The 10,758-nt window shown below is 34.7% G+C and overlaps 2 protein-coding genes across 2 annotated transcripts; one reads left to right on the top strand and one right to left on the bottom strand.

Moving 5' to 3' along the window:
• The first annotated feature begins 4,571 nt into the window (after positions 1 to 4,571).
• LOC132056914 (CASP-like protein 4B1) lies at positions 4,572 to 6,521 on the top strand. Its single transcript, XM_059449320.1, has 3 exons — positions 4,572 to 5,282; positions 5,857 to 5,992; positions 6,077 to 6,521. The coding sequence occupies exons 1-3, from the start codon at positions 4,987 to 4,989 to the stop codon at positions 6,266 to 6,268; spliced, it is 624 nt and encodes a 207-aa protein (XP_059305303.1). The 5' UTR covers positions 4,572 to 4,986; the 3' UTR covers positions 6,269 to 6,521.
• A 262-nt stretch (positions 6,522 to 6,783) lies between these two features.
• Positions 6,784 to 10,550, bottom strand: LOC132056913 (probable WRKY transcription factor 26). Its single transcript, XM_059449319.1, has 5 exons — positions 10,084 to 10,550; positions 9,710 to 9,850; positions 8,227 to 8,798; positions 7,974 to 8,132; positions 6,784 to 7,497 (listed from the first exon to the last, which is right to left on the bottom strand). The coding sequence occupies exons 1-5, from the start codon at positions 10,417 to 10,419 to the stop codon at positions 7,050 to 7,052; spliced, it is 1,656 nt and encodes a 551-aa protein (XP_059305302.1). The 5' UTR covers positions 10,420 to 10,550; the 3' UTR covers positions 6,784 to 7,049.
• Between the last annotated feature and the right edge of the window lie 208 nt (positions 10,551 to 10,758).

Genomic DNA, 10,758 nt, shown 5'->3' with positions numbered 1-10,758 from the left:
CGGTAACGCACAAAATCTGTGTTGATGCCCAAGTCTCATTTTTCATCTCATTAGCCTCTTCCATCAATTGGCATTTGATTAATTTCATGTAAAGGTATATTTTAGCCTCTTTAATTGCTTGAGATATTTCCATAAATTTTTTCATTTTTTTTTTTATTTCATTCGCTAGGCAAAGCTTTTATTGCCCATCGGGAATAAGCTGTGGACATTAGTTTTGTCTATAAGGCAAAAGTTAAGAATATTTCAAGACAGTGAGGTTGATCAATTGACTACAATTTCTACCCTATAGGCAAAAGCTAGAACTTATGCTTAGGGGTGTCAAATGGGCGGGTTGGGCTGAAATTGACCCAATCAAAATGGGCTGAGATAATAAATGAGTTGGGTAATATTGACCCAAAAGTTACTTGGGCTGAAAATGAGTTGGGTCATGACCCGCCCAACTTGACCTGATTTTTTAAAGGGTCTATGTTTTAGAAAAACATTTTCGTGGAAAATATTTTCTAGAAATACATTTTTCGCGAAAAATATCTTTTCCTAAAAAATATTTTCGCGAATTTTTCGTGAAAAATATTTTTGGGGAAAACATTTGGTGAAAAATATTTTCCTTCATATCAAACACCACAAACTTATAAGATATATGATACAAGAAAAACATTTTTTTGCACGGATTGCCCTTCGTTTGGGGTGGTCTTTAAATTTTGCCCCTCAAATTTGTGATCTTTAAATTTTGCCCTTCATATTTGTGGTCTTTAAATTTTGCCCTTTGCTTGGAAAGATGAGCGAATACATGAAGTTACGGGTTCGAACCCCCGCTCGGGCATAAAATAAAAAAATAATTTATGCAAGGCGGGGCGGGGAGTGTATGGGATCCGAAGATACAATCTTTGAGAAAAAAGTTAAAGTTATGCCGGATCAGGCATAACTAAATGTCGCCCCTCAAGGCAAAATCCCTCCGGCGGACTTTTAGTTAAACATAACTAAAAGTCGCCGGAGGCATACAAAATTTAAACTTTGCCTTATAAGGCAAGCCGGTAGTTTACTCATAAATGTGGTTTTGGACAAAAAAAAAGCTCGTGGTTTATAAAGATGCTTTAAGGATTAATTGGCTCGAAATATGGACTTGAAGTGATGTCCGCTTTGTTTAGATTCTAAAGAGTGTACATATTTGAAGGCATCGGGAAGATATTATGTGGAATTGAAAAAGAAATTAAGTACATCACTGATTCAATATTTACATAGGTTTGTCTGGATGTTTGTAACTCTGTTCTAACACAGTTGAAGTGGTTAAAAAAAAAAAATACATATATATGCTTCAAGACAAAGTTTGCTCATAAGGCATAAGTATGCCCCCATCGGCATAAGTTAATGGGCAAACTTTTATGCGGACCCGACATAACTTTGTGAAGGAATTATCAAAGTTATCTTAGAACCCGCATACTTATGCTAAGTCTCTTATAAGGCATAAGTATCTGGGTCCGGTATAACTTTGATAATTCCTTCACAAAGTTATGCCGGTGGGGGCATACTTTTAATGGGCAAACTTTTATCTTAGGACCGGCATAACTTTGTGAAGGAATTATCAAAGTTATGCGGACCGGCATACTTATGCCAAGTCCGCCCACAAGGCATAAGTATGCGGTCCGTATAACTTTGGTATTTCCTTAACAAAAAAGTATGCTTTATCGGCATAGCGAAATTTAAACTTGCCTTGCGAATTTTTTTTTAAAATTTTGATTTGCGCGTGGGTTCGAACCTGAAACCTATGGGTGTTAGCCGAAGGGCAAATTTTAAAGATTTCAAATATGAGGGGTAAAATTTAAAGACCACCCCAAAAGAAGGGCAATTCTGCGAATTGCCCCAAGAAAAATGTATACATAAAAAAATAAAGTAAATCTCAAGCAATAACCCCAAATTGGGCAATTTGCAGGATTGCCCTTCGCTGGGGGTGGTCTTTAATTTTTTCCCCTCAAATCAGCGGTCTTTAATTTTTTGGCCTTCGCTAAAAGCCCCTTGGTTCCGGGTTCGAATTCCTGCTCAGTCAAAAATTAAAAAAAAAAAATTCGCAAGGCATAAGTTGGGATTCACAGGGCATAAGACATAAGTTGGGTTTCAAATTCTGCGTTAAGGCTAAAAAAAAAAAAATACTATTATTTTGCTAGAATTTTGCAAACCTTTGCCTTAAGGCCTAATTTTGGGCAAAAGTTTGCTTTAAGGCATAAGTTGGGGTCCAACTTATGCCTTGCGAATCCCAACTTCTGCTCTGCGTATCCCAACTTATGTCTTGCGTTTTTTTTTTTTTTTTTTTTTTTTTTATTTTTTCTTGAGCCTGGGTTCGAACCTAGGACCTCTGGGTGTTAAGCGAAGGGAAAATATTAAAAACCACCAATTTGAGAGGCAAAAATTAAAGACCACCCGAAAGAAGGACAATCCACGCAAAAAAGACCCAAATTTAAGTAAAACAGGCTAAAATTGGGCTAGTAGTGGGCTCAGTTGGAGATCACTCTAAAATGGGCTATGCTGTGTTAGACTAAAATCAGCCCAATATAAAATTATCTTGAGCTAACGCATAAAATTTTAGGCGGGTTGGGCGGGCCATCATCTTTTGGGCCATATTTGACACCCCTACTTATTTCTGATGCTCAACATAAATTCTTCCAAGCAACTTTTTTCTAAGTTAAGATATTTTTTTAAAGATTTTGTTAGCAGGAACAGAAATTCAAAACCACACTTTTGAGAACATCATGCATCATTGCCTGAAAATTCGGCTAAAAGAATAAATGAGCTGAAAATCCCTTGCAGTGGATGTAGAAAGTCCTTTGATTGAGGGCAATTCTGTCCTTTGATTGAGGGCAATTCGCCCTTCTTTTGGGGTGGTCTTTCAATTTTGTCCCTCATATTTAAAATCTTTAAATTTTGCCCTTCGGCTAAAACTCATGGGTTCCAGGTTCGAACCCCCATACAGTCAAAATTTTAAAAAAAAAATCGCAAGACAGAGTTTAAATTTCGCTATACCCCCACTGGCATACACTTGTGAAGGAATTACCAAAATTATGCCGGACCCGGCATAGTTATGCCTTGTAAATGACTTGGCATAAGTATCTTAGGTCCCGACATAACTTTAGTAATTCCTTCACAAGTTTATGCGCCGGTCCCCGGCATAAAAGTTTGCCCGTTAAAAGTATGCCCCCATCGAGCATAAACTTGTTAAGGAATTACCAAAGTTATGCGGACCCCGACATACTTATGCCAAGTACGCCCATAAGGCGTGAGTATCTCGGTCCGTATAAATTTTAGTAATTCACTTAACAACGATATCTTTGGTCCGCATACACGCAACCCAATCTTGCCTTGCAATTTTTTTTTTTTAATTTATGCTTGAGCGGGGTTCGAACTCGGAACCACGATTTTGCGTGAACGGAGCTCGGAGTTCTGCAATGCGAAGGGCAAAAATTAAAGCAAATGATATAGGGCGTAATTTAAAGATCACAAATATGAGGGGCAAAATTTAAAAACCACCCCAAAAGAAGGGCAATCCGCGCAAAAAATGATCATTTTGCTCAACATGTAAATCGATTATGGCTAGGCCCATTGTGCTCAGCTAGTTCTTTTCTTTTTAGAATTAAATCTTTTTGGAACTCATACTTTGCTGTTAGTAAATCGCTTCTTGTTTGTCTTGACAGCTCCAACATAAAGTATAACATAATATAATTTTAAATTATAGTCATAGTCAAAAGTAGAAGAATTAGGATATTAAAAAAAAAAAAAATTTTAACTCATAAAATCCACCGAAATAACGTTGGGGCTCTTAATAAAAAACGACAAGTACAATTTGTCAACGACATAGTATGAAGGACTCCAAAGTACATTACAACAACAATAAAAATAACAACAACATAAAAGTGTAATCCCATAAATAGGGTTACGAGGAGGGTAGAATGTACGCAAATCTTACGTGAAGGTAGAGAGATTGTTTCCGATCTCCAAAGTGCATTAATAAATAAAATTAAAATATTTTGTATAATATTCCCTTTGTTCACTTTGCTTGCCTTACTTTCCTTTTTAGTCCGTTTCAGAAAAAAATTCTTTCATTTTTTGGTAACTCTTTAATTTCAATTTTTCACATGGAATATTTAAGACCCCAAGATTAAAGGGCATTTTGGTACATTCCACATATTTTTAATTTAAGAATATAATATTTAAAAGTCTTTTTTAATTTTTTAAACTCTGTGTTAAATCAAAGTCAGACAAGCAAATTGAATCGGAGGGAGTAATATACATTTTCTCTTTTGAATATATGTCTCAACTCATCAAATGACTTGAACAATGTTAATTAGTTCCATAGAATTGATTTTAAAACCTATATGATTTTAGTTATATAGTAATATGCAATTTGTGATTTTTTTGTCAAGGTCAAAAAATTTGTTATTCAAAATTAACATCCCAATTGTACCCTTCATAATATGACTTGTTTGTCACACTTGACACAAGAAAAGATTCAAAGGAGCTGACATGGAATCCACGTAGACTCAATAAGACCCACTTAAACAATCCCAACCATCTAAAACCTGACAACATAAACTTGCAACAACAAAAATTTGTTACAAACAATCCAGACGGAAGTTCACAGCTCAACCAATCATTTCATCTTCTTCAATCATATCAATGTAACTCAAGCAATTCACCTGCAACAAATTTTTCCAAAAATAATCATTGCCCTCTTCATAATCATCATCAATTTTCTTTCTACTTCTAGAATAATCCACAAAAAGAAAAAAAGATACAAAGAAAAAACTGAATTGTCAAATACAACTCACAAAAAGATTGTTTCCTATCTATGCAAAGTTCTTGCCTTTAAGGCACTTCAACTCCCTTTTTCAATTTCAATTCCTTTTCTTCTACCAAAAATTTCCAACCCCATATAGATTTTTCAACTTTTTAAGGCTTTAAATTTCCCTTGGTCGAAAAAGCTATTGATATTTTAAAAATATGTCAGATCCAAATGATCATAAGTTAACAGGTTTACCAACACCAACAGCACCTCCGGGCACCGGAGATACTGAGAGCCAGACTCCGGTGCCCGGAAATACGGGCAGCGAGACTCCGGTGCCTGGTGGCACCGGGGTGGGACCTATCGTCGAGAGATGGAAGAGAGAAGATTTGTTGAAGAAGGGTTGTATGGGGTTGCGTTGTATTGGTTTGGTTTTCTCATTGCTTGCTTTTATTATCATGGCTAGCAATAAGCATGGGGATTGGAGAGATTTTGATAAATATGAAGAATATAGGTATGTATTTGATGTCACATTATTATTATCAGACGTGGATTCAGAATTCAAACTTAACGGGTTTCAAGATTCTGAATTCTTTAAAATGCGTCCAAAACTTAATATTTATACTATTCTTTAGGGTCGATTAAGCTCACTCCTAGCTCGCTAAGGGGTCGTTTGTTAGAGTGTATAAGAACAGTACTAGATATGATGTATTAGTAATGCTGGAATTAGTAATATAGAGATTAGTTATGAAGAGATTAGTTATGCCGAGATTATTTCTTATCCACTGTTTGATTTGGTGTATTAAGGGGCTGTTCTGTTTTAAACTATGCTTATCCATGTATTAACAACCCTTGTATTGCTAATATCATGGTTTGCTATGTATAAGAATAGTATTGAATAGGGTGTACATAGGTTGAAAAACACTACCAAACAAGGGATTAATAATACTAACGTTAATACATGTATTATTTTCTCTAATATATCCTACCAAACGACTCCTAAGTCCGTCTCTAACAATATCATGGATTTTTGTTTTTGTTCTTTTTTTATGATCTTGTTAATTCAATTGTGTTTTGGGTAAATGCAGGTATGTGCTAGCTATAGCAATTCTATCCACATTGTATACAGGATTGCTGGTGCTGAGACACGTTCATGAACTTTCAACTAACAACGAAACATTTTCGCGGCAGAATTTAGCTTTGCTAGAATTTTTTGGTGATCAGGTTTGTGAATTTTTCATGGTATGCATAATAGAACTGTAAATTCAGTGACCTATTCGTTGATTTCGAACCGTGATTGAATTGCAGTTGATGGCATACTTGTTATTATCAGCTGCTTCATCTGCTGTACCACTGACAAATAGAATGAGAGAAAATAATGACAATATATTCACAGATTCTTCAGCATCAGCAATTGGCATGGAGTTCGTCGCATTTCTAGCTCTGGCAGTGTCAGCTATCATTTCTGGATATAAACTTTCAAACCAAACCTACATCTGATAAGGATAATAAAACATAAAGTTTTATTGATAATTCTTTTGTTTCTCTAGATTTCCTTCATTTGTTACTAAACCACCACATTCTTCCCTTGTATATCATTTGCGTCTAAGCAAGAAAGACCTTCACTGTTTATACGGAACCTGTACGTAAGAAATCACAGTACAAATTTATCTGTTTGTATAGACCCTTTGTTCATTGGAGAAGTCCTCTTTCTGTGGTTAAATATCTATAACAATTTGTTGAGGAGTAGAAATTTTCAAGAACTTCCAGAAACATCATATCAGAAGAAGTCAAATCTGAAATTTGCATCAAGAAAAGCTGGTACCAAATATAATGTTGATACCTACTAAGGGAACAATGCTTCTGTAGATTTAACTATATTTGAATAGAAAGTGACCATTTTAATAATGTAGTTTATCTTCAAAGTCTAGAAAAGAACCCTGATATGGTTGGTGGAAGTATCCTCTTGATTTATGGTTAAATAAAAACGAGAAAATCCGAGGGACACGACTGAATGGCAACTTCTAAAGAATGAATATTCAATTTTCCACAAAAAAAAAAGTATATCAACTTTCAAGTATACAAAAAAATCTTAATGTGGGATTACAGCTGCTAAGCAATCTAGATCCAGGCTAAAAACAAATAAAATAATGGACTAACTCTTATTAGGATCATAAAACCTAACTAGGTAATCTAGACAAAAACCATCATAAGTTACAATGAATACAGTGACTTGAGAAAGAAATCTCTATCTTTTTTGGCATTTTGGTATAAAGATATTTCAGTTAAGAAAAGAGTTGAAGAATAAATCATCTTTAGGTTCTTCTTTGCTTATCGGCTTGTTCATGTGCTGCATTTGGTTCATGTAAGATCCCGATGACGTTCCAAATCCTGAATAACTTGAAGTACTTCCAGAGCTCTGTAGCATCTGCAGGGTGATTGGTGGTTGATTCTGTGTTGTGTTGTTAAAAAAAGTGTCATTAAAATTCATTCCCTGGTTAGAATGGCTAGTCAATACTGAAGGTCTTGAAACTATTGGCATATGGTTGTTGTTGTTGTTGTTGCCAGATGGCGGTTTATTCATAGCGTAGCTCCCACTACCGCGTGCTGCTGGAACATCGTGGTTGTGTTTTCCTTCATATGTTGTGATAACTGCTCTTAGATCATGAGACGCTCGCTCCACATGCTTCCTAACTGGACACCCAGTAAATGTGCATTTGTAGTAACTCCTGCAAAAACATAGCAATGAACTCACATTAAGACTTACTTTTTCATTCAAAATTTCAAGGACATGAAATGAGAAGCTTTCTATGACTAAGAACAGTGTGTGTGTGATAAGAGATTTGATCTTCTCTTTTTACTCCCTATTTATGCTAACTGCTCATTCAATTCTCTGCATAGTAAGATGTTGTAACAAGAAAAAAAACTACTACTCCCTCTATCCCGATTTATGTGATACACTTTCTCTTTTAGTCTGTCCCAAAAAAAAAAAAATACATTTCCTTATTTGGCAACAATTTAACTTTAAACTTTACCTTTTATGCTTAACGAGATGATCTATGACTACACAAATATCTTTGGCTTATTTTAGACCATAAGATTCAAAAGTCGTCTTCCTTTATTTCTTAAACTTCGTGCCTAGTCAAAGTATATCACATAAATAGGGATGGAGGGAGTATAATTTCATAGTGTAGGGATTGCTGACCTTGGGTTTGGATTGCCCTTGACAACTTTTTGTCCATATTTTCTCCATCTATAACCATCATCAAGAATGTCGATGTCACTTGTGGTTTGAACTACAATTCTAGGTTCACGTACTGTTCTACTTGCAGATGATATGACCTCGTTTTCATTGTCACCCTTCCTGAAAGGACAATTAACACGACACAGCATTCAGATTCCATATCAAGTATCGACAAAAGGAAATCATTTAAAGATTCTGTGTTAAGCGTGCTTACCATCTCTTTGCCTCGGGTTCATTTTCATCATTTTCTCCTGACTTACTAATAGGAGAACCTTGATCAACATCCTCATCGCCAAAAGAAGCTGAAGAATTGTCTGCCACGGCCAAGGAATCTCTATGAGCATTTTCACGAAACGCATTTGCCTGATTTGTTATATCCAAGTTGGAGTTGTAAGCAAGGTTTTGAATCGATTGTGAAGACGATCTTCTGGTGGATTGAGGCTTTGGATGATTATGGCTTCCCTTATAAACTATCTCAGTAATATGTCCATCCAAGTTTCTTTCGACCTTCTTTTTCGTAGGACAATTGGGAAACGTGCACTTGTAATAGCTTCGCGGATTCTCGCTTCCTTTCACCTGTTTTTGCCCATATTTTCTCCAATTATATCCATCTTCTGCCTTTTGTTCTCTAACATATTGAGCTGGTTGACAATAATGCACTGGAGTAGGATTATTCTGCATGTTATCTTGGGAGAAGCTTTGAATTGGAGCCACTTCTGATTTCACCCCAGTTAATTTTGTTGCTGAGAATTCATTTGTATGTTGTTGCCTTATCATTAAGTCTTCCTGTTTTATCCAATTAATTATAACAAAACCAAGTTTAGAGATTTCCAATGGAAAGGAAACTTGAAAGAAAACAACTTATGGTTGTTGGTCTAAGTAGACTTTTGTCGTTTATATTTATTGCAAATTGCAATCTTGCTTCCATGTCATGACCAGCAAATGCTGAACATAACTTCAAACCAAATATTATTTGCAAGCATTTAAATAATATTTGCAAATAAATGTTTGTTTTACTATTTTGTTCGTTATTTCAACTTCAACTTGGAACTCCGTAGTTGAAGTTTCAATACTTAACTATGGAGGAAAAAAAAAAATCAAAACTTAAGTGAGATTCATGTCCAAACACAACTTTAGCTTCCAAATTAAATACTTTTTTTCGGCTTCAACTTCAAATACACGTTTTTTAATTCGACCAAATACTCATTGTTCCACTTCCAAATTGTTTCATTTGAAAAACTAAACTTTCGAGCAAAGAGATACATGATATGGAATTGGAATATTCGAGGGGAATATTTGGAGAGTTCAACTATTAACTGTCAATGAAACTGATAAGCTTGACAATTTCTTAAAGGTTCATGAAAAGAAATGGATAACTACTAGTCAATGCTACACAGATATTTTATAGAGCCTGTAGTAACTAGCTTATTTTTAGTCATATCGTTTCATTTGAAACATCTCAAACTAACTCTGAAAAAAATAGTAATTTCTTGAGGTTAAGTGCAGCCAAAAATTCCCCTATATACAATACATTTCTTTAAAGGAGAGCTAAAACATGGAATTGGCTGTTCCGATGCCGTTTCTTATAATTTTAATATTATATAGAACACAAATTCGGAATTTCCAACAACTTAATATATGATAGGGAAAGAAAAAAAAAAAACAAAAAAAAGAAGAAGAAGAAGAAGGAAATATACCAATGAGTTTCTTGGAGCAGAAGACTGAAACATTGATGATGAAGTAGCAGGCCTACTTTGGAAAGAGAAATCACAAGTCCTTGAGTTATCCTCCTTTGAATTCATATTACCAAAACTCCCTGTAGTTGGTGATGCAAGAGTCTGCTCAGAAATAAAATTCTTGGTCAAACCAGTTAACAATATTGTAAAAACACTAAAAAAAAAAAAAAAAAAAACTGAAATTAGCTACGAACTTCGTCACCAATCTGTTGCTAATGCGACAGATTTTGCAGTTTAGCTACAAAATTTGTCTGTCGCTAATTACTGTTTTTGTAGTAGTAAAAGTAGCTTAAACAAAATGTAAATAATTTTAAGAAATTAGCAAAGAAACTTACATTGGAATTGTTAAACATAACTGGTGAGTCCAAAAGAACAGATGGACTTAAAGAAGGAGGAAAAGCAAGATAAGAAGAAGGAGAAGCTGGTGATGAAGATGATATCATTGGCAAAGAAGAAGGTGGAAATGACTTAAACTTTGGAATCTCATCTTTGTTTGAATTATTCATAATTCTCTGATCACTAAATCCCCAATTCTTGTTGTTATTATTATCATTATTATCAGAAAGAAGGTCACTAAAAGAAGAAGTCATGAATTGGGAAGATGAAAAAGAATAGTTGTTGCTGTTAAAAGCATTCATAAAAGTGTTCATATTTCCACCTGAAGAAGCCATATAAATTTTTTCAAGAAACAAAAAAACAGGAGAAGAAAGTTTTCAAACTTTTTGAAAGGTTATATTGGATTTTGGTTTGACAAAAAAATTTAAGAGGAAAAAATGATGAATGCTTAGATTTTTATAAAAGAAAAGAGTTGCGGTGTGTTTATTTATAAATTCTTCGCCTTAAGGTCTTTTAGGCTTTTTCTAGGAAGCTAAAAGGTAACTTTGACCGTGGAATTTTTGGAAACGTTTTTTTTTTTTTCTTCAAGTTTTTGTGATAGTCAAGGCTTGTGGGTTTGACCAATTCTCGGCGGCTGAATCAAAAGGGAAGTGGGTATTTATCCTCTACGTTTA

This window comes from Lycium ferocissimum, chromosome 5, assembly GCF_029784015.1.
Source record: "Lycium ferocissimum isolate CSIRO_LF1 chromosome 5, AGI_CSIRO_Lferr_CH_V1, whole genome shotgun sequence".
NCBI classification, from domain to species: Eukaryota; Viridiplantae; Streptophyta; class Magnoliopsida; order Solanales; family Solanaceae; genus Lycium; species Lycium ferocissimum.
This window is presented reverse-complemented; position numbering and strand designations above follow the sequence as displayed.

What these genes read in the sequence shown, in the direction of transcription:
- LOC132056914 (XM_059449320.1), top strand. Translation starts at nt 4,987, where the DNA reads ATGTCAGATCCAAATGATCATAAGTTAACAGGTTTACCAACACCAACA. An exon ending in GATAAATATGAAGAATATAG is followed by an intron (nt 5,283 to 5,856) that starts GTATGTATTTGA and finishes GGGTAAATGCAG; the next exon opens with GTATGTGCTAGCTATAGCAA. An exon ending in TAGAATTTTTTGGTGATCAG is followed by an intron (nt 5,993 to 6,076) that starts GTTTGTGAATTT and finishes ATTGAATTGCAG; the next exon opens with TTGATGGCATACTTGTTATT.
- LOC132056913 (XM_059449319.1), bottom strand. Translation starts at nt 10,419, where the DNA reads ATGGCTTCTTCAGGTGGAAATATGAACACTTTTATGAATGCTTTTAAC. An exon ending in TTATGTTTAACAATTCCAAT is followed by an intron (nt 9,851 to 10,083) that starts GTAAGTTTCTTT and finishes ATTTCTGAGCAG; the next exon opens with ACTCTTGCATCACCAACTAC. An exon ending in CTGCTCCAAGAAACTCATTG is followed by an intron (nt 8,799 to 9,709) that starts GTATATTTCCTT and finishes TGGATAAAACAG; the next exon opens with GAAGACTTAATGATAAGGCA.